At 42.7% G+C, this 27,173-nt stretch overlaps 1 protein-coding gene across 2 annotated transcripts in view; it reads left to right on the forward strand.

Moving 5' to 3' along the window:
- The window catches only part of setx (senataxin), a 57,109-nt gene that overhangs the window by 27,585 nt on the left and 2,351 nt on the right, over positions 1–27,173 (forward strand). The window contains exons 9-23 of one of the 2 annotated variants that reach the window (XM_020458380.2): positions 22–3,606; positions 3,842–3,950; positions 4,104–4,277; positions 9,451–9,674; positions 9,890–10,042; positions 10,263–10,410; positions 10,584–10,685; positions 10,781–10,893; positions 11,225–11,296; positions 12,909–13,058; positions 16,892–16,999; positions 18,501–18,685; positions 25,910–26,002; positions 26,548–26,703; positions 26,939–27,034. In XM_020458380.2, coding sequence (XP_020313969.1) covers positions 22–3,606; positions 3,842–3,950; positions 4,104–4,277; positions 9,451–9,674; positions 9,890–10,042; positions 10,263–10,410; positions 10,584–10,685; positions 10,781–10,893; positions 11,225–11,296; positions 12,909–13,058; positions 16,892–16,999; positions 18,501–18,685; positions 25,910–26,002; positions 26,548–26,703; positions 26,939–27,034 — 5,468 coding nt within the window. The remainder of the gene's footprint in view (positions 1–21; positions 3,607–3,841; positions 3,951–4,103; positions 4,278–9,450; positions 9,675–9,889; positions 10,043–10,262; positions 10,411–10,583; positions 10,686–10,780; positions 10,894–11,224; positions 11,297–12,908; positions 13,059–16,891; positions 17,000–18,500; positions 18,686–25,909; positions 26,003–26,547; positions 26,704–26,938; positions 27,035–27,173) is intronic. The other variant, XM_020458381.2, reaches the window with a different exon arrangement.

Consider the following 27,173-nt stretch of genomic DNA (forward strand, 5'->3'; position numbering starts at 1 on the left):
TATTACTATTTTATTTTGTAGGGAAGCAGACGCTCACGTGGTGTGGATAGCAATGTGGTCTATGAGGATATGAGTTCGCTGGTCAACCTCCTGCATTCAGACGTTGGGCAGGCATTGCGTGTGCACGACAGCACATTTCTCTGGTTCATCCCCTTTGTAAAATCTGTTATGGACCTTGACGAACACAGCGTCCTATACATTACTGAGGTTGTCCACTACCTATGTGGGGAGATCAGCACAGACCTCCCGAAACCCCAGGTTCGCATATGTGACAAGGTCACAGAGTTCTTCACTCTTATTCTGGTCCATATCATCGAATTGCACCTGGGGAGTGGCCGCATGAATATGCTCTATTACTGCGCTCCCAAGTGGGTGGGCGTGTTAGTGAAATGTGCCACCCTGCCTGGTGACGCTTTCGTCCATACCTCGGAAGGTCCAGTTTCTCACTCTGTGTCTTCCACATCCTCCTTGAGGGTCAGTGTGCCCCGAAAGGCCTCTACTAGCAGGGCTGTTCCACAGGCATGCATGCATATCATCCGGTCCCTGCTGAAGGAAGGGACCAGGTTGAGCCCCAACAGCAAGTGCCACCACTTCCTGAACCTTCTGAACAAGCACCTCAGAGACGGGCAACAGAGGGAGTGGAAGCTGATTAGGCCAGAGATTCAGGAGCTTCAGAGCTGTTTGAAGGACTATGTCAAGATGATGATGAACAGGCCAACCATAAGTACTTCTCCACCTGAACCGCTGGACATTGAGGCAGGGCCTGTGGCACCAACCACACCACCACTTCAGTCAAGCAATGACCCCTCGGGACCTAGCAGCTTAGCTGAATTTAACCCTCCTATAAAACTTGAAGGGTTGTGGGATGATGTCGAAGGCAGTACATCTGGTAGTGGGGATTTTTCTGGAGTTCAGAGGGGGTGGGACATAAACATAGCGTTGGTGAAAAAGGAGCCCCTAACGCCTGAAGAGGGGTTTGTAGAGCCGACTAATGATTCTAGACCAACCCAAGACAACTTAACTTCCTTGAGGGCAGATCCAGAGAAAATACAGGTGATCAAATCCAGACTCGGCCAGCTTATGACCAAGAAGTCCAAGTCTGAGAGAGCGAGGCCCTCTGTAGGGCTCAGTGAATTCGGTAAAGAGAAACCTGAAAATCTGCACACCAGCCGTAGAGAGGAGGCATCCAACCTCCAAGGCATTAGCAGACACCCTCCATGCTTCCAAGAATCCATGGACAATGTGCCCCTCTCTGTTTTAAAAAGTAATCTTAAAGGTAAAGGAGGCTCCAAATCCTCACGAGATCGGAGTAAAGGAAACTCGAGACAATTTGACCGACCACAATCCCCACCAAAGTCAACTTCAGATGTAATTGTTATATCTGATGATGAGGCTACATTAGATGTTGGTAGCGCAAGAAGGCCTGAGTGTTTGTCTGAGACCTCCCAAATAAAAAATGAACCAGATGCCTCTGACCAGATTCCTAGTCCCTGTCGTGATTACGATGGAGACATGAGTGAATCTCAGGTGTTTGAATTTGAAACACAGGAAGATATGGTGTCTGCCTGGTCCAACAGAGATTCGGAAAGTAACATGCCACCCGAAAAGCCCAAAGACGATAGCCCTATCAGTCCAACTTCAAGAGAGCCTTTATCAAGCTGGGAATGTGATACACAACCGATCTATGACGAGGATATCGAAAGAGCCTGTCAGCAGGTTGAGAAGGAGCTTGAGAAGCCTAAGACCCCAACTCAAGGGCTCAAACGGGCCATTGTTGTCAAAAAAAGAAATCTTCTTGTTGATGCAAAACCATTGGCCTCCAAATGCCTGAGCAAGAAACCTACCGTGGTAGAAAAACGAATCAAAGAGCCTGTGAAGGATGCTCCCCATGCAGTCACACCGCCATTGAGAAAAAGCAGTTCAACGGTACGTTCAAACAGACTGGAAACTGAGACACGCTCTTCCTTAACCACATCAGCTATCTCACACAAAATGTCATTAACTCCAGCCATTGTCCCTCCTAAAAAAGTCAGAAAAGCCCCAGAGCCTGTGTCCACAGCTGAGAAGCTTGGCCTTAAGAAGAAGGTGCGAAAGGCCATTGATCTTTCCCAGGGATCACGTGATTCTGTTGGTGATCTGAGGCATCACGGCGCTACAGTCAATGTCCCACAGGCCAAGAAGCCGACCCGACAGACCAAGAGGTCGAAGGTGACCTTCCCTCAGAAGAGAGTGGTCAAAGGGAGTAACAATAAGCTGTTCCAGTTCTTCAGGCAGAGCAAGCAGGCATTGGGAGCCGGAATCTCTGAAAAGGCAGAGCCAATGAAGAGAGATCCGAAAAAGAATGATGAAATTCAAACTCCCAGTTTTGCTACAGAGGAGGACGATGAAGACGAGGACCTGCAGTGTTCCCAGCAAGATCCTGCCAGTCATCAGGAACAGCTGACGTTCAATTGCAGCTCTCAAAGAGCCAATGAGGACAAACCAGCATCCTCTAATACAGTGAGTAGTGTGTTGTCTAACATGGACAGGCAGATCTCTCCATACTTTCAAAGGAATGATGTCACACCTGGACCTTCTGGGCAAGTCCCCAAAAGCAATGAAGGTGAAGAGGATGATGATGATGATGATGATGCAGACTGGATGCACCTCACCCAAATGGAGCCAACTGAAATGGAGATGTGCACGCAGTTGGAGGAGGAAGAAGATTTCTTCTACACACAGCGGGACCCTGTAGACATGGACATTGACGCAGACAGCCAGAGGCCCTTTGAGGATAAAGGAGGGTCTTCAGACTTGACATGGTTAAAACAGGCAGACGAAGGGCAAGAGGCTCCACTTGCCACACAGACTTTTAAGAAACCGGCTACTCCGCCACCCTCACGCTCTAACTTGACTCAGGATGATGAGCGCTTGTTCCTGAAACCAGGAATGTCTCCTATGTCAGTTAAAAAGGCCAAGCCGTCCACCACCAAGATCTATGCAACCTCAAGCTCCAGGAGTGCCTCCTTGGTGCAAGAGATGGAGAGGACTGCCAATGCTCCATTTTCGGCTTCTTCTGCACCTGCTGGAAGAGGTAGGCCTGCCCGTCCAGTTGTGCCTGCCCGGCCAGTTGTGCCAGGCCTGCCAGTCGTGCATGCACAAAGTCCCTGTGTACGACAACTTCCTCCTCATCGAGAGGTTGGTCAGTCTCTTCCACTGAATCGACTCTTATACAAACCCATCGCACCACAACCACCACCTAAACCCATTCCACCAAAACAACCACCACCCAGACCTGAACAAAACCTCCCCCGTCCACCTTGCCTTCCCCTCCGCCCTGTCCAGCACAGCAACACATGTTCCACCCCCCAGCCCTCCACCTCCAGGCATGACGCCCCTTTCCGAAGTCAGATACCCAACCCAGAGGTTGGCTTCAGATTTGACACCAACTTCCTAGTTCAACACATCCTGAAATGGACCTTTGATATGTTCAGTAACTACAAGCAGTTTGGTATACCCTCTGAGCTATGCGAGTTACCACTGAAGGAAGTAGGATCCAGCTTCAGCTCTTATGATGAATACTACAAGACCTTTTACCCCCTGCTTCTCACCAACACTTTTGAGGAGGTCAGTAGTCAATTTGTTACAAAATAGATTGTGTAACTCGTTTAGGTGTGACTTTTGTCCTGCTATGGTGCATTTAGGCTGAAGGCAACTGAAAAGAATGGCCAGTCTAGCATTACAAAGAATTTACATTTTGGCAAATTTTAGAGTGGTGAGTAATGAGTCACAAAATAGTTTTTAATGGCGATCTCTTGGAGTTGATCTCTTCTATTAAGGTCAAATTCTCTTCTCATCAAAGCTTGCAGGTGAATGGCTAAAGAACAAGGAATCAGGAAAGGTGGTAACTCAGAATTTAAAAGTTGTCGCACATGAGTACATCCACAGTGTTTGGAATGTCAGCTTTACAGGTAAGCTTAAGTAACCAATTTTTTATATAGAGTATGCTAACCATTTAAAAACAGCAATGCTTGAAGCTTGCACTAGACTCTACATACTGTAAACAATTGTTCATTGTGATGTTGTCCCAAAGCTGAGCCACGTAACAAACCTATTTTTGTCAGCGAGCATTACTGCCAGTGATGACTCCCGTCAGATGTTCCCACGGGAGGAGGACCTGGTCATTCTGTGGCTGCCCCAGAATAGAGGTGCTTACACTTGGCATGAGCAGGACCTCTTGGATCCCCAAGAACAATTTGGATATGTGCAGAGATCCAATGTCTGCAACGGAGGCGTGGGTGAGTACATTTGTGTGTAAGAGGCCAGGAAGTGATACATTAACTTCTTATGGTATAGGGGACGGATGCGTCCCACTTGGGCAAAAAACTGGGTAAATGCAGCGCGGCAAATAAAATAAAAAATGATATAAAAATCTAACTTTCATTAAATCACACATGTAAGATACTCAATTAAAGCTACACTCGTTGTGAATCCAGCCAACATATCATATTTTTAAAAGGCTTTTCGGCAAAAGCATAAGAAGCTATTATCTGATGATAGCACAATAGTAAACAAAGAGTAGCATATTTCAACCCTGCAGGCGCTACACAAAACGCAGAAATAAAATATAAAACATGCATTACCTTTGACGAGCTTCTTTTGTTGGCACTCCAATATGTCCCATAAACATCACAATTGGTCCTTTTGTTCGATTAATTCCGTCCATATATATCCAAATGTCCGCGTTTGATACAGAAAAAAACAGCTTCCAAAAAACACAACGTCACTACAAAATATTTCAAAAGTTGCCTATGAACTTTGCCAAAATATTTCAAACTACTTTTGTAATACAACTTTAGGTATTTTTAAATGTTAATAATCGATTAAATTGTAGACTGGTCTATCTGTGTTCGATACAGGAAGACAACAAACCAATGCTACTTTTCACGTCTTTCACGCACTCAACAGTATTACCCAGTTCCTAGATGGCCTACTTCTTCATTGCACAAATGAATAACCTCAACCAAATTCCAAAGACTGGTGACATCCAGTGGAAGCGGTAGGACCTGAAAACAGGTTCCTAAGAAATATCATTTGCCAATGAGAACTCAGGACACAGAAAACAAAAAAAATAAAACATTATGAGCGTTTAGTCCTCAGGTTTTGCCTGCTACATAAGTTCTGTTATACTCAGACATGATTCAAACAGTTTTAGAAACTTCAGAATGTTTTCTACCCAAATATGCATGTTTTTAGTAGATCTTATATTCCTGGCATGAGTAGCAGGAAGTTGAAATTGGGCACGCTATTTATCCAAAAGTGAAAATGCTTCCCCCGATACCTTAAGAAGTTAAGAGGGAAGGGGGTTGTATTGCTATGGAAAGATAAGTTGAATAGAAAAACCATTGTAGACCTCCAAGTCTGGTTCATCCTTGGGAGCAATATCCAAACACCTGAAGGTACCACGTTCATCTGTACAAACAATAGTACACAAGTATAAACACCATGGGACCACGCAGCCGTCATACCACTCAGGAGACATATTCTGTCTCCTAGAGATGAATGTACTTTAGTGTGAAAAGTACAAATGAATCCCACAACAACAGCAAAGGACCTCGTGAAGATGCTGCAGGAAACCGGTACAAAAGTATCTATATCCACAGTAAAATGAGTCCAATATCGACATATCCTGAAAGGCTGCTCAGCAAGGAAGAAGCCACTGCTCCAAACCGCCATAAAAATGCCAGACTACGGTTTGCAACTGCTCATGGGGACAATGATTGCACTTTTTGGAGACATATCCTTTGGTCTGATTAAACAAAAATGGAACTGTTTGGCCATAATGACCATCGTTATGTTTGGCGGAATAATGGGGAGGCTTGTAAGCCGAAGAACACCATCCCAACCGTGAAGCACTGGGGTGGCAGCATCATGTTATGGGGGTGATTTGCTGCCGGAGGGACTGCTGCACTTCACAAAATGGATGGAATCATGAGGAAGCAAAATTATGTGGATATATTGAAGGAACATCTCAAGACATCAGTTAAAGCTTGGTCGCAAATGTGTCTTCTAAATGGACAATGACCCCAAGCATACTTCCAAAGTTGTGGCAATATGACTTAAGGACAAAGTCAAGGTATTGGAGTGGCCATCACAAAGCACTGGACCTCAAGCCTTTGGAAAATTTGTGGGTAGAAGTGAAAAAGCGTCTGCGAGCAAGGAGGCCTACAAACCTCACTCAGTTATTCTAGCTCTGTCAGGAGGAATCAGGCAAAATTCATCCAACTTATTGTGGGAAGCTTGTCAAAGGCTACCCAAAATATTTGGGCCATCTGAAGTTAAACAATTTTAAAGGCAATGCTAGCAAATACTAATTGAGTGTCAACTTCTGACCCACTGGGAATGTGATGAAAGAAATAAAAGCTGAAATAAATAATTCTCTCTTTCTGACAGTTCACATTCTTAAAATTAAGTGGGGATCCTTACTGACCTAAAAACAGGGCATTTTTACTAGGAGGTAATGTCAGAAATGGTGAAAAACTGAGTTTAAAATGTATTTGGCTAAGGTGTATGTAAACTTCCGACTCCAACTGTAGCTATGCAGCGACGCTCCCCATCCAACATGACAGAGCTTGAGAGGGTGTGCCAAGCTTATAGCATTTATTAAAATCGATTTCATTTTACCTTTACCCAAGAAGACTTAAGGCTGTTATAATTTCCGAAGGTGCTTCAACAAATAATTGAGTAAAGGGTCTGAATACTTATATAAATGTATTTCTGTTTTTTTATTTGTAATAAATTTAAACATTTCTAAACCTGTTTCTTCTTTATCATTATGGGCTTTTGTGTGTTGAATGATGAGGAATAAACATTTTAATCCTTTTTTGAATGTGGAAAAAGTCAAAAGGGTCTGAATACTTTCCGTGTGTGTATACAGTACCAGTCAAATGTTAGAACAAACCTACTCATTCAAGGGTTTTTCTTTATTTTACAATTTTCTACATTGTAGAATAGTAGTGAAGACACCAAAGCTATGAAATAACACACATGGAATCATGTAGTAACCAAAAAAGTGTTTGATATTCTTCAAAGTAGCCACCGTTTGCTTTGGTCTAATGCTCATTGCATGTGTTGCCCATTGCTCGTGTTTCCTTCCGTAGTGGTTTCTTTGCAGCAATTCGACCCATGAAGGCCTGATTTCACGCAGTTTCCTCAGAACAGTTGATGTTGATGTCTGTTACTTGAACTCTAGCATTTATTTGGGCTGCAATTTCTGAGGCTGGTAACTCTAATGAACTTATCCTCTGCAGCAGAGGTAACGCTGGGTCTTACCTTCCTGTGGCAGTCCTCATGAGAGCCAGTTTCTTCATAGTGCTTGTTAGTTTTTGCAACTGCACTTGAAGATATTTTCCGCATTGACTGACTTAAAATAAAGATGGACTGTTTCTCTTTGCTTATTTGAGACTATTTGGTAAAATACTTGTTCTTTTACCAAATAGGGCTAAAACAACTGATTGGCTCAAACAAATTAAAAAGGAAAGAAATTTCACAAATTAACTTAACAAGGCACACCTGTTTAATTGAAATGCATTCTAGGTGACTACCTCATGAAGCTGGTTGAGAGAATGTAAAGGTTACTACATGATTCGATATGTTCTTTCATAGTTTTCATGTCTTCACTATTATTCTACAATGTAGAAAGTAGTAAAAATATAAAAACCCTTGAATGAGGTAGGTGTCAACTTTTGACTGACACAATTTGTGTGTGTATCTGAGAGCCATTTATCCATTCACTATAATGGGGATCCAGTTGATGACTAATAATGCCTTGCTTTTCTGTGGCTTAATTTAGAGGGGCCAGTCATTTTACCCAGAGGGGTATACTACAAAGGAGAATCATTGTTAGCCAGCTAGCTTTCATAAGCAACCGCAAATAACTATTGATTTGATGCTTCCTTAAAAAAGCTAAACTTGGATGTCTTTATGTACGTTAAATCAATTAGACCATGTGCGCCGAATACAACAGGTGAAATGCTTACTTACAGGCTCTAACCAATAGTGAAAAAAAAGGTATTAGGTGAACAATAGTGAAGTAAAGAAATAAAACAACAGTAAAAAGACAGGCTATATACAGTAGCGAGGCTATAAAAGTAGCGAGGCTACATACAGACACTGGTTAGTCAGGCTGATTGAGGTAGTATTTACATGTAGATATGGTGAAGTGACTATGCATATATGATGAGCAGAGAGTAGCACTAGCGTAACTTTATTTTATATAAAGATATCAGAATATTTAGTAAAAGGCCTCCCGAGAGGTGCAGTGGTCTAAGGCAGTGCTAGCTGTGCCACTAGAGACCAGGCTGGTTCGAGTCCAGGATCTGTCGCAGCCTTTCGCGACCAGGGGAACCATTTGGCCTAGCGTCGTCCGTGTTAGGGAGGGTTTTTGTCGGCAGGGTTGTCTTTGTCCCATTGTGCTCTAGCGACTCCTGTGGCGGGCCAGGTGCATGCACGCTGACACGGTCGCCAGGTGTACGGTGTTTCCTCCGACACATTGGTGTGGCTGGCTTCAGGGTTTAGCGGGTACTGGCTTGGTTTGGTCGTGTTTTGGAGGACGCACGCCTCTCGACCTTCGCCTCTCCCGAGTCCGTACGGGGGTTGCAGCGATAAGATGAGATTGTAACTACCAATTGGAAACCACGAATTTGGAGAGAGAAAAGGGTAAACTTTTTTAAGAGAACATACTTTTTTACATTTAGTTAACCTCTGCTGGCTGACTACTTTTATCGAACTCTGTAGTATACCCCTCTGGACCAGTTTTTGAAGGTAGTTTAGCAAGCCACTGCTAACTAGCGGTAACTCTGAGACTTCCAGTCATTGCGCTGAATTCCTTCAACTGCACGCAGAGACATAAAAATGGTATCCATGACTGCATCTGACTGTACAAGTAGAAAAAGGGCTTAATTGCCAAAATCACTCACTATCCCTTTAGAGGATAGCTGATAAGTCATGTTTTTTTCAACTTCAGAGTTACCTTTGTCCATTCATCCTCATCATATATGCATATAAACTGGTTGGTTCAAACCCTGAATGCTGATTTTTGGCTGACAGCTGTGGTATATCAGGCCGTATACCACAGGTATTACAAAACCATTTCGTTTTACTGCTCTAATTACATTTGTAACCAGTTTATAATTGCTATAAGGCACCTCGGGGGTTTGTGATATATCAACAATATACCACGGCTAAGGGCAGTGTCCAGGCACTCCACATTGCGCCTAAGAACGTCACTTAGCCGTGCTTTATTGGCCATATACCACACCCCCTCAGGTCTTATTGCTTAAGTATGCAATGTATTATTTTACTATATTGCATTACTTTTAATACAATACTGTGTTTTACTGTTAGTGTTGATTTCATTTAAATGTACTTTATCCAATGCTGGATATGATGTATTTCTCTGCTGCCCTTCAGGCCAGTGCCCAACTCTGAACCTGATGATAAAGACCCTGGGGAATGTGAGGTTGGTGAACAAGCAGGCAGTGCGCTGTGATGTGGTGGGCTCCCTGGTCAGCACCATGAGGGAGTTCAGGGCAATCTGTCTGCTCAATAGCAGCTCTATGCGCAAGCCTCTCCTGGCCCCACATGTCTCCTACTTCCAACCTGGCCCGGAGGTCATCCCCAGCCTCAACCTGCCTGTAAGAAACCGTTTGAGTATGGAGTGTTTAGGGTTTTAAAAGGAAAGTTATTCCTTTGTGGAACTATTGGATAACCAAGTACTGAAGATTTGTGACTTTACTTTTAAGTCCGACATGACCAATTTGTTTTTGTTTAATTTGAGGTGGCCCTTACATGTGTAAAAATGGCCTTGTATAGATGTAAACAGTATGTCTGTATGATGTGTTTGGCCCAGGATTACAACCTAGACCAGGTGAGGGCGGTGAGAACCGGTTTGTCCGTCATCAGGAACCAGCAACTCACCCCAAAAATATGCCTGATACACGGACCCCCAGGAACGGGAAAGAGCAAAACCATCGTGGGTATGCTGCAAAAGCTGTTCTCTGAGGTATGCTGTTTGCCTTGTTTCTGGACACTGTTGTTCAACCCTGGGCTAAGGTCATTAAACACGAGACATTTTCAAAAACCAAAATGAACTTTTCTTTTGCTCTCGTGTTCTTTAGTGTTTATTTTTATTTCCTATTGAATAACCTTGGCTTAAGGGCATTGTGAAATTTAAACTTTCATATAATTCCCTGTGTTCCCCTCATTCTCATAACCATATCCAGGGAGTACAGAGCATGTCTCCTCCAGTAAACAGGCATTCTGAACCCCGCCGCATGAGGGTCCTCCTGTGTGCCCCGTCCAACGCCGCCATCGACAACCTGATGAAGAAGATTATCCCGGTCTTCAAGGAGAAGTGCAGGAACATCCAGGGTACGCTACCTCAACTGGAAATCCTCATGAATTGGGAAACTGAAATAGATGAATGAAATATGCCTATTTGGAAAAATTTAAATGGGTAAAAGTTAAAAGGCAATTCAACCACATGATTGTTTCATGGAACTGATATGGTGAAGTTGACATTGTCCTGGATGGCTTTCTTAAAGGTAACTGTGGGGACATCAATCTGGTGAGGCTTGGGAACGAAAGGACAATCTCCAAGAATTTAAAACCTTTTAGCCTGGACAGTCAGGTGAAAAACAAAACACGTGAGTCTGGAGAGCGTGCGCGGGCACAAGTATGCACACGCCTTCCTCAAATCACCTCAATAAAAAACATGTGTTTTGTCCCTTTTCACCTGCAGAAAGGGCCCAGATGTCACAGGACTCAGACATCCACCGGCGCAGAGCGCAGCTGGACGAGAACATAGACAAGATCTCCAAGATATTGCCAAAACTGCAAAAGAAAGAGGAAATGGTACATGCATGCTTCACCCAGCAGAGGCTACCAGAAGGCTGGCCACACCTACTGTTCTACTCTGTGGGCTCTTACTTTAATTATGGGCCTCTGTTCAGATGCGTTTACAGTCGACATGGGTTCGATTCCAGCCCACTGCCCTTTGACTCACCCTCTTTCAATCTCCCCTATCTTTCCAACACTTTACTATCTCTTCAATTAGAAATTGCAAAAGGAGTGGGATTGCCCCACTCCTTAAAATACCTTTAAAAATATGATGTAATGGCATGTTTTTAAATTTTTCTGCTTTTCATGATTTCTCTTCCTGCGTCTTCCATTGGCTGGTGTGTAGTACCATGAGCTGGCAGCACAGAAGTCCAGAATGCTCCAAGAGAGAGAGACACTCAGCCTCCAACTCAAAAAAGTAAGGCCCACAATCACATGACCATTATATACACTACATATGGATATCAACACTATGAAATAACACATATGGAATCATGTAGTAACCAAAAAAGTGTTAAATCAAAATATATTTGAGTTTCTTCAAATAGCCACCCTTTGCCTTGATGACAGCTTTGCACACTCTTGGCTTTCTCAACCAGATTCAGGAGGTAGTCACCTGAAATGCATTTCGGTTAATAGGTGTGCCTTGTTAATTTGTGCAATTTCTTCCTTTAATGTGTTTGAGGCAATCAATTGTGTTGTGACAAGGTAGGGGGGTATACAAAAGAAAGTTCAATTTGGTAAAAGACCAAGTCCAAATTATGGAAGGAACATCTGAAATAAGCAAAGTTGAATGACAGTCCTTTAAGACATGAAGGTCAATCAATGTGGAACATTTCAATAACTTTTAAAGTTTCTTGAAGTGAAGTTGCAGAAACTGTCAAGCGCTATGAAACTGGCTCTCATGAGCACCGCCACAGACCCAGAGTTCCTCTGCTGCAGAGGATAAGTTCATTAAAGTTACCAGCCTTAGAAATTGCAGGTTAAATGAATGCTACAGAGTAAAAAAGTTTTAAAGTAAAAGACACATCTCAACATCAACTGTTCAGAGGAGACTGCGTGAATCAGGCCTTCATGGTCGAATTGCTGCAAGGAAACCACGATTGAAGGACACCAATAAGAGACTTGCCTAGGCCAAGAAACATGTGCCATGGACATTAGACCGGTGGGAATTTGTCCTCTAGAGTTCAAATTGGAGATTATTGGTTCCAACCGCTGTGTCTGTTAGATGCGGTGTGGGTGAATAGATGGTCTCCACATGTCTATTTCCCACCGTAAAGCATGGAGGAGGTTATTTAGAATTCATGGCACACTTAACCAGCATGGCTACCACAGCATTCTGAAGCAATATGCCATCCCATCTGGTTTGCGCAACGTGGGTCTATCATTTTGTTTTTCAACAGGACAATAACCCAACACACCTCCAGGCTGTCTAAGGGCTATTTGACCAAGGAGAGCTGACCTGGCCTCCACAATCCCCCGACCTCAACGAAAGTGACATTGTTTGGGCTGAGTCGGTCCGCAGAGTTAAGGAAAAGCAGCCAAGTGCTCAGCATATGTGGGAACTCCTTCAAGACTTTTGGAAAAGCATTCCAGGTGAAACTGGTTGAGAGAATGCCAAGTGTGTAACGCTGTCATCAAGGCGAAGGGTGGCTACTTTGAAGATTCATCTAAAAATATATATTTCAATTTTTTTTGCTTCCTACATGGTTCCTTGTGTTATTTCATAGTTTTGATGTCTTCTATTATTCTACAATGTAGAAAATAGTAAAAATAAAGAAAAACCCTTGAATGAGTAGGTGTTCTAAATATGACCGGTAGTGTACATGGGTGACCTTAGCAACGTTGTCATGTGTATAAGGGCTCATTAGAGGAGTTATTATTCAGGATGGATTAAAGGAGAAAAACAGCTTTGATGGGAAAGACTTCTAATTAGAAACGCTTCTTTCTCTCATAACCCTCATGCTTTCTCTTCCCTCTTTCTGTCCAACTCGTTCTCTACATTTTTCTCTTCTTCCTCCCACTATCAGTCTCGCATTAGGAAGCAGGAAACCCAGGCCCAGGTACTGCAAGATGCCCATGTGGTCTGCTGCACCTTGAGCACCAGCGGCAGCACCGTCCTGGAGTCGGCGTTCCGGCGCCTGGGACACAAGCCCTTTAGCTGCGTCATCGTGGACGAGGTCAGATTTTGGAGCTCTTATACTTTGGCTGCATTTCAATAGTTGTTCCATCTACCAAAGTGGTCCTGGAGACTCACGGTGTGCAAGCACACTAGGCTGCTGCAGCACCCATAACTCACATTGGTGCCACAAATGAGAAGCAGAAATAAATTGTGCCGTTTTTGGACATTGATTAGTGATTGTCAAGGACTCACACACAGACATGCCAAAATATGTGTGGAGGCTACAAAATAACTTCATAGGCTATTTATCTGATTATGGGGTTTGAATAACACGAGGTACAAAATCATTTGCTAGCTCTTAAAGGGGCAGTTTTACGTAATTATTCAGACCTTTTATTATGAGACTTGAAATTGCGCTTAGGTGCATCCTGTTTCCATTGATCATCCTTGATGTTTCAACAACTTGGAGTCCACTTGTGGTAAATTCAATTGATTGGACATGATTTGGAAAGGCAAACAACTATCTATATTAAAGGTCGACCGATTAATCGGAAGGGCAGGTTTCAAGTTTTCATAACAATCGGAAATTTTTGGATGCCGATTTTAAAAAATATATATATACTTTTAACACCTTTATTTAACTAGGCAAGTCAGTTAAGAACAAATTCTTATTTTCAATGACGGCCTAGGAACAGTGGGTTAACTGCCTTGTTCAGGGGCAGAACGACAGATTTTTACCTTGTCAGCTCGGGATTCAAACTTGCAACCTTACGGTTAACTAGGCCAACGCTCTTAACCACCTGCCTCACGAGGAGACCGCCTGTTACGCGAATGCGGTAAGAGGCCAAGGTAAGCTGCTAGCTAGCATTAAACTTATAAAAAACATTAAATCAATCAATCATAATCACTAGTTAACTACACATGGTTGATATTACTAGTTTATCTAGCTTGTCCTGCATTGCATATAATCGATGCGGTGCACATTCGCGAAAAAGGACTGTCGTTTCTCCAACGTATACCTAACCATAAACATCAATGCCTTTCTTAAAATCAATACACAGAAGTATATATTTTTAAACCTGCATATTTAGCTAAAAGAAATCCAGTTTAGCAGGCAATATTAACCAGGTGAAATTGTCACTTCTCTTGCGTTCATTGCACACAGTCGGGGTATATGCAACAGTTTGGGCCGCCTGGCTCGTTGCGAACTAATTTGCCAGAATTTTACGTAATTATGACATACATTGCACAACCTTCAATGTTAACAGCAATATTTAGACTTATGGATGCCACCCGTTAGATAAAATATGTAACGGTTCCGTATTTCACTGAAAGAATAAACGTTTTGTTTTCGAAATGATAGTTTCCGGATTCGACCATATTAATATAATACATCAATAAAATCAATTTAGCCTCAAATAAATAATGAAACATGTTCAATTTGGTTAAATAATGCAAAAACAAACTGTTGGAGAAGAAAGTAAGAATGCAATATGTGCCATGTAAGAAAGCTAACGTTTAAGTTAACCAGGAACACGTCGTTTGAAGCACAGCGAGGAGCTGCTGGCAAAACGCACGAAAGTACTGTTTGAATGAATGCTTACGAGCCTGCTGGTGCCTACCACCGCTCAGTCAGAATGCTCTATCAAATCATAGACTTAATTATAACACACAGAAATACGAGCCTTAGGTCATTAACCTCTTGGGGAAAGTGAGACGCTAGCGTCCCAAGTGGCCAATAGCCTCGGGAAATGCAGAGCGCCAAACGCGTTAACTCAAACTTTCATTAAATCACACATGCAGGGTACTCAATTAAAGCTACACTCGTGAATCCAGCCAACATGTCAGATTTTAAAAATGCTTTTTGGCGAAAGCATGAGAAGCTATTATCTGATAGCATGCACCCACCTGAACCAGCTGAACCAGTTGTAAACAAAAGGATAGCGTAGCAGGCGCTACACAAAACGCTGAAATAAAACATGCATTACCTTTGACGAGCTTCTTTGTTGGCACTCCAATATGTCCCATAAACATCACAATTGGTCCTTTTTTTCGATTAATTCCATCCATGTATACCCAAAATGTCCATTTATAAAGCAGGTTTGATCCGGGGGAAAAAACAGCTTTCCAAAACATTTTGTAATACAACATTAGGTATTTTTAAACGTTAATAATTGATCAAATTGTAGACGGGGCAATCTGTATTCAATAGAGCAAATAAACAAAACATGCACCATTTTCCCTCTTGCGTAACTATCAACATTGTAACGTTGTTCCAGGATGTGCCTCTTCTTCGTTTCACCAATGATTAACTTCAACCCAATTCCAAAGACTGGTGGCATCCTGTGGAAGTCGTAGGAACTGTAAAATGGTCGCTATGAAATTTCCCTTGGCAAAGACAACTGAGGGAACGGTCAGAGGAAAATAATAATAATTCTGAACAGTTTTGCCTCAGGGTTTTGCCTGCTACATAAGTTCTGTTATAGTCACAGACATGATTGAACCAGTTTTAGAAACTTCAGAGTTTTCTATCCACACCTACTAATCATATGCATATAATATATTCCTGGCATGAATAGCAGGAAGTTGAAACACTATTTATCCAAAAGTGGAAATGCTGCCCCCTATACCTTAAGAAGTTAAGTTAAAATAAGTGTTAGTTCAGTATTGTTGTAATTGTCATTATTACAAATAATTTAAAATGGCCGATTTAATCGGTATCTGCTTTTTTTGGGCCTCCAATAATCGGTATCGACATTGAAAAATCATAATCGGTCTACCCCTAATTTATATAAGGTCCAACAGATGACAGTGCATGTCGGAGCATAAACCAAGCCATGAGGTCGAAGGAATTGTCTGTAGAGCTCCGAGACAGGATTGTGTCGATGCATAGATCTGGGGAAGGGTACCAAAAAAATTCTGCAGCATTGAAGGTCCCTAAGAACACAATGGCCTCCATCATTTTTAACTGGAAGATGTTTGGAACCACCAAGACTCTTCCTAGAGCTGGCTGTCCAGCCAAACTGAGCAGTCGGGGGAGAAGGGCCTTAGTCAGGGAGGTGACCGAGAACCTGAATCTCAGACCATGAGAAACATTCTCTGGTCTGAAGAAGCCAAGATTGTGGTCTTTGGCCTGAATGCCAAGTGTCATGTCTGGAGGAAACATCATGCTGTGGAGATGTTTTTTGGTGTCAGGGACTGGGAGACTTGTCAGGATTGTGGGAAAGATGAACAGAGAAAAGTACAGAGATCCCTGATTTATAAACCTCATCCAAAGCTCCCAGGACCTCAGACTAGGGCAAAGGTTCACCTTCCAACAGGACAATGACCCTAAGCACACAGCCAAGACAAATCAGGAGTGGCTTCGGGACAGTCTGTGAATGTCCTTGAGTGGCCCAGCCATATCGCGGACTTGAACCCGATCCAATATCTCTGGAGGGGCCATGAAAATAGCTGTGCAGTCCCTTCACATGCAACCTGACAGAGCTTGAGAGGATCTGCGGAGAAGAATGGGAGAAACTCTCCAAATACAGGTGTGCCAAGCTTGTAGCGTCATACCTAAGAATACTAGGCTGTAATTGCTGCCCAAGGTGCTTCAACTGATTAAAGGGTCTGAATACTTATGTAAATGTGATTTTTCAGTTTATAATTTAAAACATTTGCAAAAAATCAACCTGTTTTGTCATTGATGTGTGCAGATTGAGGCGGGGAAAAACACTTCCAAACAATTTTAGAGTAAGGCTGTAATGTAGCAATGTGGGAAAAAGTCAAGTGGTCTGAATATTTTTTGAATGCACTATATGAAAACACCTTCACACTGCCTCAGTATGAATGTGAGAAACCAAGAGCATTTCCCCCCCCCCCCCCAACACATTTCGTTGTGTGGTGCAGGCAGGGCAGGCCACCGAGACGGAGACTCTCATCCCTTTGCTCTACCATTGCAACGCCCTCATCCTGGTGGGAGACCCCCATCAACTGCCCCCTACGGTTATCTCCCAGGTACTGCAACTCACTGTCACTACATGAAAATACCTGCAAGAGATTTTTATTTTACTTGGCAAGTCAGTTAAGAACAAATTCTTATTTACAATGACGGCCTACTGGGGAACAGTGGGTTAACTGCCTTGTTCTGGGGCAGAAGGACAGATTTTTACCTTGTCAGTCGTTACTGGCCCAACGCTCTGACCACTAGGCTACCTGCCGCCCCTTTTCTTACTCATGTGAGTCTTTCAACACTTCTCAGGTCAATGATTCTGACTAACAATGAAACAAACTGTGTATTTTCATTGTGTTCCCCTGGCTGCTTGTTTCTCCCCATATAGATATCCATTACCAGTCAAAGGTTTGGGCACCTACTCATTCAAGGGTTTTTCTTTATTTTCTACATTGTAGAAAAATAGTGAAGACATCAAAACTATGACATAACACATGGAATCATGTAGTAACCAAAAAAGTGTTAAACAAATCCAAATATATTTTATATTTGCAGTACTTCAATGTATCCACCCTTTTCCTTGACAGCTTTGTTTTCGCTCAGCCAGCTTCATGAGGTTGTCACCAGGAAAGCTTTTCTAACAGTCTTGAAGGAGTTCCCACATGATGAGCACCTGTTGGCTGCTTTACCTTCATTCTGCGGTCCAACTCAACCCAAACCATCTGAATTGAGGCCAGGTCATCTGATGCAAAACTCCATCGCTCTCCTTCTTGGTCACATAGTGATTTTCTTTGCAGCAATTTGACCATGAAGGCCTGACTTACGAAGTCTCCTCTGAACAGTTGATTGTTACTTGAACTCTGAAGCATTTATTTAGTCTTGAATTTCTGAGGCTGGTAACTTTAATGAACTCATCCTCTGCAGCAGAAGTAACTCTGGGTCTTCCTTTCCTGTGGTGGTCCTCATGAGAGCCAGGTTCTTCATCAGTGCTTGATGGTTTTTGCAAGTGCGCTTAAACTTGCAACGTTTTGGAAATTGTCCGTGTTGAATGACCCTCATGTCTTAAAGTGTTGATGGAATGTCATTTCTCTTTGCTTATTTGAGCTGTACTTACCATCATATGGACTGGGTCTTTTACCAAATGGGAATATCTTCTGTATACCACCCCTACCTTGTCACAACACTGATTGGCTCAAACGCATTAAGAAGGAAAGAAATTCCACAAATTAACTTTTAACAAGGTACACTTGTTAATTGAAATGCATACCTCGTGAATCTGGTTGAGAGAAGACCAAGAGTGCTAAGCTGTCGTCATGGCAAAGGGTGGCTAATTTGAAGAATCCCAAATATATTTTGATTGAAAACTTTTGGTTACTGCACGATTCCATATGTGTTATTTCATAGTTTTGATGTCTTCACTATTATTCTACAATGTAGAAAATAGTAAAAATAAGGAAATCCTCCAATGAGTAGGTGTGTCAACTTTTGACTGGTACTGTACATTAAAAGGTTTAGTGTTAGGTAGATTAAGTGTTGCATTTAAATGTGTGATATTTCTTCTGTCAGAAAGCGAAGGAGTTGAAGTACGGCCAGTCCCTGATGGCTCGGCTGGTGAAGAACCTGGATCGCTACTGTAAGGAGAACAAGAAGCCCAGCCCTGTGGTCTTCCTTAGCTGCCAGTACCGCATGCACCCCGAAATCTGCGAGTTCCCCTCCAAGCACATCTACGGCAAGGCCCTTAAAACTGACAGGTAGGTTCCCTCCCTGCCCACGCCTTTAAGACACACGGACTTTATTCAGTAGGAATGAATTGTCTAGTTATGGTTTATGTTCCTAAAGCTGGAGAGATTGTGAGCAAAAATTTAATTACAACTTAATGCACCTATCATTGAACACAATTTGTTTGAGTGTAGTGGTGTGCACAGTGCTGCATTATTAATGGTGACTGTTCCTATTTCTGAAGTAAATCTCTTTTTAAAATTTTTATGCTAATGCTATGGAGGTTTCCAGACACTTTCTTTATTTTATTTCTAGGTTTGTCTCGTTTTTGAGAAACCTACCCCAGCCGCAATTCACTTAGTCATTGTGCAGTATCAGGGCATGCAAAATACATTTTTAAACTGACACACGGTATAGTGATGTAGGTCTTTAATGTTGTACACATATAATGGCTTGTGAAAGTATTCACCCCCCGTGGCATTTTTTCTATTTTGTTGCCTTACTACCTGGAATTAAATTAGATTTTTTTTGTATCATTTGATTTACTCAACATGCCTACCACTTTGGTGGAAATAAGACAAAAAAAACAGAACTTGAGCGTGCATAACTAATCAACCCCCCCCCCCCAAAAGTCAACACTTTGTAGAGCCACCTTTTGCAGCAATTACAGCTGCAAGTCTCTTGGGGTATGTCTCTGTAAGCTTGGCACATCTAGCCACTGGGATTTTTGTCCATTCTTCAAGGCAAAACTGCTCCAGCTCCTGTAAGTTGGATGGGTTCCACTGGTGTACAGCAATCTTTAAGTCATACCACAGATTCTCAATTGAATTGAGTTCTGGGCTTTGACTAGGCCATTTCAAGACATTTAAATGTATCCCTTTACACCACTCAAGTGTTGCTTTAGCATTATGCTTATGGTCATTGTCCTGCTGGAAGGTGAACCTCTGTCCCAGTCTCAAATCTCTGGAAGACTGAAACAGGTTTCCCTCAGGAATTTCCCTGTATTTAGCGCCATCCATCATTCCTTCAATTCTGACCAGTTTCCCAGTCCCTACTGATGGATAACATCCCCACAGCTAGATGCTGCCACCACCGTGCTTCACTGTGGGGATGCTGTTCTTGGGTAATGAGAGGTGTTGGGTTTGCACCAGACATAGTGTTTTCCTTGATAGCCAAAAAGCTCAATTTTAGTCTCATCTGACCAGAGTACATTCTTCTATATGTTTGGGGAGGTTCCCCACATGCCTTTTGGCGAACACCAAATGTTTTTTTTGACACTTCTGTAAATCCCAGCTCTGTGGAGTGTACGGCTTAAAGTGGTCCTATGGGCAGATCCTCCAGTCTCCACTGTGGGGCTTTGCAGCTCCTTCAGGGTTATCTTTGGTCTCTTTGTTGCCTCTGATTAGTGCCCTCCTTCCCTGGTCTGTGAGTTTTGGTGGGCAGCCCTCACTTGGCAGGTTTGTGGCGCCATATTCTTTCCATTTTAATGGTGCTCCGTAGGATGTTCAGTTTGCAAAAAAAATGAAGAACCTAACCCTGATCTGTACTTGTCCACAACTTTGTCCCTGACCTGTTTGGAGAGTTCCTTGGTCTTCATAGTGCCGCTTGCTTGGTGTTGCAGACTCTGGGGCCTTTCAGAACGTGTGTATATATACTGAGATCATGTGACAGATCATGTGACACGTAGATTGCACACAGGTGGACTTTATTTAACTAATTATGTGACTTAAGGTTATTGGTTGTGGCAGATCTTATTTATGGGCTTCATAGCAAAATTGGTGAATACATATGTATCACCACTTTTCAGTTGACGTTAACCTGTTTATCCACTTGTCCTTCAGACAAGGTGACTGGAAATGTTGTTTGATGCAAGTAACCACTTAACAAAATAAATGCATTATTATTCCAATAGCCTTATTACAGAGAATCAGACAAATTATGCTACCCTCTGCCTATTGGCTACTTGGCTTATTCAAGCCTGTCTCAAAATACAACACTGCCCCTTCAAGACAAAAATGTTCTTTACTTGACTTGCTTTTCAAATAGCTTTTGGAGGAAGCAATCACTCTCCTATTGCTGCCTACAAATTATCTATAATTGGGATAGTAACTCACTAACTAGCAAAGGATATGAAAAAGAATTGCACACATGGCTACATGCAGCTCTTGCTTTGATCTCAAAACAAGTGCATCTCCTCACGACTGCTCATGCTGTAAACACCCTCCAGTTCAACATAAATGGCACAGATCCATATATGACAATGGTCTTTTTGCATAGTGGCCTATCGCAGCTCTGATTTGGTTATGCCGCTCAGGTCTGTGAGTACCGGCTGAGTTAGAATTGCAATAGAATCCTACACTGAATTCGGCCTACAACAAAATCTCCTGCGTAGTTATTTTTTGTTTCAGTATGTTGCTTTGAAAGTGGCTAATATTATGTATATACCCCAATCAGAAGCCATGGATTACAGGCAACATCCACACTGAGCTAAATAGTGGAGCTGCCGCTTTCAAGGAGCGGGACTCTAACCCGGAAGCTTATAAAAAACCTTAAGAACGAATCGTACTACACCGTCTCCAACGCTCGTCGGATGTGGCAGGGCTTGCAAACTATTAGATTACAAAGGGCAGCACAGCTGTGAGCTGCCCAGTGACCCGAGCCTACCAGACGAGCTAACTTCCATGCTCACTTCGAGGCAAGAAACACTGAAACATGCATGTGACATGAGCTGTTCCACACGACTGTGATCACGCTCTCCGCAGCCTACATGAGTGATACCTTTAAACAGGTCAACATTCACAAGGCCGCAGGGCCAGACAGATTACCAGGACGTGTACTCCTAGCATGCTCCAACTGGCAAGTGTTTTCACTGATATTTTCAAACTCTCCCTGTCAGAGTCTGTAATACCAACATGTATCAAGCAGACCACCATAGTCCCTGTGCCCAAGAACACTACGGTAACCTGCCTAAATGACCACCGACCTGTAGCACTCACGTCTGTAGCCATGAAGTGCTTTGAAAGGCTGGTCATGGCTCACAACACCATTATCCCAGAAACCCTAGACCCACTCCAATTTGCATACTGCCCCAACAGATCCACAGATGATGCAATCTCTATTGCACTCCTCACTGCCCTTTCCCACCTGGGCAAAAGGAACACCTACGTGAGAATGCTGTTCATTGACAACAGCTCAGCGTTCAACACCATAGTGCCTTCAAAGCTCATCAACAAGCTAAGGACCCTGGACTAAACACCTTCCACTGCAACTGGTTCCTGGGCTTCCTGACGGGCTGCCCCCATGTGGTAAGGCTAGGTAACAATCACATCCGCCACGCTGATCCTCAACACGGGGGCCCCCCAGGGATGTGTGCTCAGCCCCCTCCTGTACTCCCGGTTCACTCATGACTGCACGGCCAGGGCATGACTCGCACACAATCATCAAGTTGGCCGATGACACAACAGTGGTGAAATAGCCTATAGGGAGGTGGTCAGAGACCTGACCGTGTGGTGCAAGGACAACAACCTCTCCCTCAATGTGACCAAGACAGAGGAGATGATTGTGGACTACATGAACATTCCCCCATTCTCATTGATAGGACTGTAGTGGATCAGGTTGAGGGCTTCAAGTTCCTTGGCGTCCACGTCACAGACTAACATGGTCCAAACACACCAAGACAGTCGTGAACAGGATATGACACAACCTATTCCCCATCAGGAGACTGAAAAGATTTGGCATGGGTCCTCTGATCCTCCAAAAGGTTCAACAGGTGCATCGCCACCTGATATGGCAGCTGCTCGGCCTCCCAGACGGCAAGGCACTAAATAGGGTAGCGCGAATGGCGCAGTACATCACCGGGGCCAAGCTTCCTGCCGTCCAGGACTTCTATACCAGGCAGTGTCAGAGGAAGGCCCTAAAAATTGTCAGACTCCAGCCACCCCAGTCAGACTGTTTTCTCTGCTTCTGCATGGCAAGCAGTACCAGAGTGCCAAGTCCGAGGCTTCTTAACAGCTTCTACCCCCAAGCCATAAGACTCCTGAACATCTAATCAAATGACTACCCAGACTATTTGCATTGCCCTTTTAAGCTGCTGCTACTCTCTTATCTATGCATAGTCAGTCTAATAACTCTAACTACATGTACACTACCGTTAAGTTGGGGGTCACTTAGAAATGTCCTTGTTTTTGAAAGAAAGCACATTTTGTCCATTTAAAATGACATAAAATTAGGCCAGCATCCCGGAGTCGCCTCTTCACTGTTGACGTTGAGACTGGTGTTTTGCGGGTACTATTAATAAAGCTGCCAGTTGAGGTGTCTGTTTCTCAAACTAGAGACTCTAATGTACTTGTCCTCTTGCTCAGTTGTGCACGGGGCCTCCCACTCTTTCTATTCTGGTTCGATCTAGTTTGCACTGTTCTGTGAAGGGAGTAGTACACAGCGTTGTACGAGATCTTCAGTTTATTGGCAATTTTTCACATGGCATAGCCTTCATTTCTCAGAACAAGACTGAGTTTCAGAAGAAAGTTAATTTGTTTCTGGCCATTTTGAGCCTGCAATCGATGCTCCAGATATTCAACAAGTCTAAAGAAGGCCAGTTTTATTGCTTCTTTAATATCAGCACAGCCGTTTTCAGCTGTGCTCACATAATTGCAAAAGGGTTTTCTAAAGATCAATTAGCCTTTTTAAAATGATCAACTTGGATTAGCTTACACAATGTGCCACTGGAACACAGGAGTGATGGTTGCTGATAATGGGCCCCTGTACGCTTATGTAGATTTTCCAATAAAAACCAACCGTTTTCAGATACTATAGTCATTTACAACATTAACAATGTCTACACTGTATTTGTGATCAATTTTATATTTTAATGGAAGCAAATGTGCTTTCCTTTGAAAAACAAGAACATTTCTAAGCGACCTCAACTTATGAACAGTAGTGTACATATTACCTCGACTAACCGGGACCCCCCTGTATATAGCCTCGCTATTGTTATTTTCCTGCTGCTCTTAAATTATTTTGGGGAGGGGTATTGCTGTGTTGTTGAAGGGCTTTTAAGTAAGCATTTCACTGTGAGGTGACAAATAATATTTGATTTGATATTGTGTTGATTTGATCACAATTGCCACATTAAAGGGAAACGTTGATCGTGTTAACAGGGAGAACTCTAGAGTTACGTCGAAGTTCAATCTCGTGCTGCTTTCCATGGGCTGATATTTCTAATGCGCAGCAGTCCCAGGGAGCTGCGCGGCAATGTCAGGGATATTGTACGTCTGGGCGCGGCTTAGAGGGAACATTGATTATGTTGCGGAGAAAATTCAGAATGACAAAGTTCAGACACCTAATTTCAAGGGCTTTCCTTTATTTGTATTTTGTTCTACGTTGTAGCTTAAACCTCTTAAAGCTAGGGGGCAGAATTTTCACTTTTGGATAAATAGCGTGCCCAATTTCAACTTCCTGCTACTCATGCCAAGAATATAAGATATGCATATTATTCATAGATTTGGATAGAAAACACGAAGTTTCTAAAACTGTTTGAATCATGTCTGTGAGTATAACAGAACTTATGTAGCAGGCAAAACCCAGAGGACTATCTGTTCAGATTTTTTATTTTTTTCATCTCTTCCCTATTTTGTCTTTGCCATTGGAAATTTAATAGAAATATACTTTACGTTCCTACATCTTCCACACGATGTCGCCAGTGTTTGGAATATGGCTGAGGTTATTTCTTTGTCTTAGCAGGAAGTAGGCCAACTCGGAACGGGGGACCCTTTTGTGAGTTGCACAAGACGTGATGAGCAGAGTTTTCCTTTTCATTCATGTATTGAATAAAGATTGCCCCGTCTACAATTTGATAGATTATTAACGTTTAAAAATACCTACCGTTGTATTACAAAAGTAGTTTGAAATATTTTGGCAAAGTTTTTATAGGCAACTTTTGAAATATTTTGTAGTGACGTTGTGTTTTTCTAAGCTGTTTTTTTATGGATCAAACGGGCTTTATAAATGGCCATTTTCGATATATATGGATGGAATTAATCGTACAAAAGGACCAATTGTGATGTTTATGGGACATATTGGAGTGCCAACAAAAGAAGCTCGTCAAAGGTAATGCATATTTTATATTTTATTTCAGCGTTTTGTGTAGCGCCTGCTACGCTATCCCTTTTGTTTACTAACGGTGCAGATGGGTGCATGCTATCAGATAATAGCTTCTTATGCTTTCGCCGAAAAGCATTTTTAAAATCTGACATGTTGGCTGGAGTCACCATGAGTGTAGCTTTAATTGAGTGTGTGATTTAATGAAAGTTTTATTTTATTTGAATCTGGCGCTCTGCATTTCCCCTGGCAATTGGCCAGTTGAGACGCTAGCGTCTCCCTATCCTCAACAGTTAATAGTTAAGACATCAAATCTATGAAATAACACATGGAATCATATAGTAACCAAAAAAAGCGTTAAACAAATCCAAATGTATTTGACTTAGATTCTTTCCTGTAGCGGTCCTCATGAGAGCTGGTTTCATCATAGCATTTGATGGTTTTTGCGACTGCTCTAGAAGAAACCTTTCAAAGTTCTGTACACCACCTCTACCTTGTCACAGCACAATTGATTGGCTCAAACGCAATAAAGAAAGAAATTCTACAAATTCACAAGGCACACCTGTTAATTTAAATTCTAGGTGATTACCTCATGAAGCTGGTTGAGAGAATTCCAAGTGTGCAAAGCTGTCAAGGCAAAGGGTGGCTTCACATTTTGTTTAACACTTTTTTTTTTGTCGCTGCATTCCATATGTGTTATTTCATAGTCTTCACTATTATTCTATATTGTAGAAAATAGTAAAAAAAATGTAAACCCTGGAATGAGTAGGTGTCAACTTTTGACTGGTGCTGTACATCACTATACTGAGAGCATGTCAGTTTCTAAAAGGATGTATTTGGGTCTTTGATCTTTTAATGTCCTTTGTGTGACCTGATACTGCACAACAATAAATGAGGGTGTGAATTGCAGGAATTCTCCTTTTTAAGCGTTTAACATTGCATGTGAATTTTTTTATTTATTTATCCTTGATTTAACTAGGCAAGTAAGTTAAGAACATTCTTATTTACAATGATGGCCTACCGGGGAACAGTAGGTTTAACTGCCTTGTTCGGTGACAGAAGGACAAGAGTTTTACTTTGTCTGTAACCTTTCGGTTACTGGCCCAACGCTTTAACCACTAGGCTATCATTTGTGTGTGTGTGTGTGTTCCTGTCTTCAGTGAGACTGCAGAGAGGAGGGGGAACTTTGGCTGGCATCTCCTGCCCTACCGTGTGTTTGACGTGACCGACGGTCAGGAGGTCAAGGAGGGAGCGTAAGAAATGCTCTGGATCATGTTCCTATGACTTCTCCCATTTAATTCATTCTACTGTAATTCATTCATGTTAAAGGGATAGTTCATTGACTCTGCATGATTTAGACATTTGGTGTCTTATCTCCAACATTCTAGGGCACATAAAAATCATTCCATGGAGGGCAGAGTTTTTTTTTTTTTTTTTTTTACCTTTATTTAACCAGGCAAGTCAGTTAAGAACAAATTCTTATTTTCAATGACAGCCTAGGAACAGTGGGTTAACTGCCTGTTCAGGGGCAGAACGCCAGATTTGTACCTTGTCAGCTCGGGGGTTTGAACTCCGGACCTCGTAGGGTAAGAGTTGAATACCCCTGGTCTAGGGACAGGGAGTGACTGCGATCCACACTTTGATTTTGTTAAACTAGCCACGGCCAACAATTGTTAAAAACATTTTGGTCCAATTCCCAACCTCTTGCTGAACAATCCCTTTAATGACATTGCGAAAAAGTGCTTGTGACTGAATACATGTTGAATGACTGTTTGATTGCCGTCTGGCTGGTCACCAGGTCGTTCAGCAACCTGAAAGAGGTGCAGCTGGTAGTGTTCCTGCTGAGGCTGATGGCTGAGAAGCAGCAGGTCAAGGTGGGGGTCATCACGCCGTACAATGCCCAGAAGGACCGCATCAACCGCGAGATGGCCAAGGTGGTCAACAAGAACCTCACGTGAGTCAGGTGCTGCACCATAAATGCGCATTCTCATTGGGGTTAGTTGATTGCCAGGGTCCGTTCGCACTGCTGGTGTAAAAAGAAACCATTTGCCAGAAAAGGAAGCCATTTCAGTAGTCTTAGCTTGCAGAATCATTAGAGCCAAAAGAAATGGCTTCCTTTCTGCTGTAGTTGTTCCCCGCTAGCAGTGTGAAGGGACTCTAGAAAGACCAAAATAAAAATTGTATTCCAGGGTGGACGTTGACACTGTGGAAGGCTTCCAGGGCCGAGAGATGGACTGTGTCATTGTCTCCTGCGTCAGGGCAAGCCACGAGCAGGGCGGCATTGGGTGAGTGTACAAGCTTTCCTGGTAAGGTCATGTGACCAGGCCGTATACTTGGTAATGATATAACAAATTGGATTTATGTAACGCTTTACGGAAAGTAGTATTCATACTACGAGTACTGTGCTTATCTGGGGTATGGGTA

Source organism: Oncorhynchus kisutch, linkage group LG23 (genome assembly GCF_002021735.2).
Source record: "Oncorhynchus kisutch isolate 150728-3 linkage group LG23, Okis_V2, whole genome shotgun sequence".
NCBI classification, from domain to species: Eukaryota; Metazoa; Chordata; class Actinopteri; order Salmoniformes; family Salmonidae; genus Oncorhynchus; species Oncorhynchus kisutch.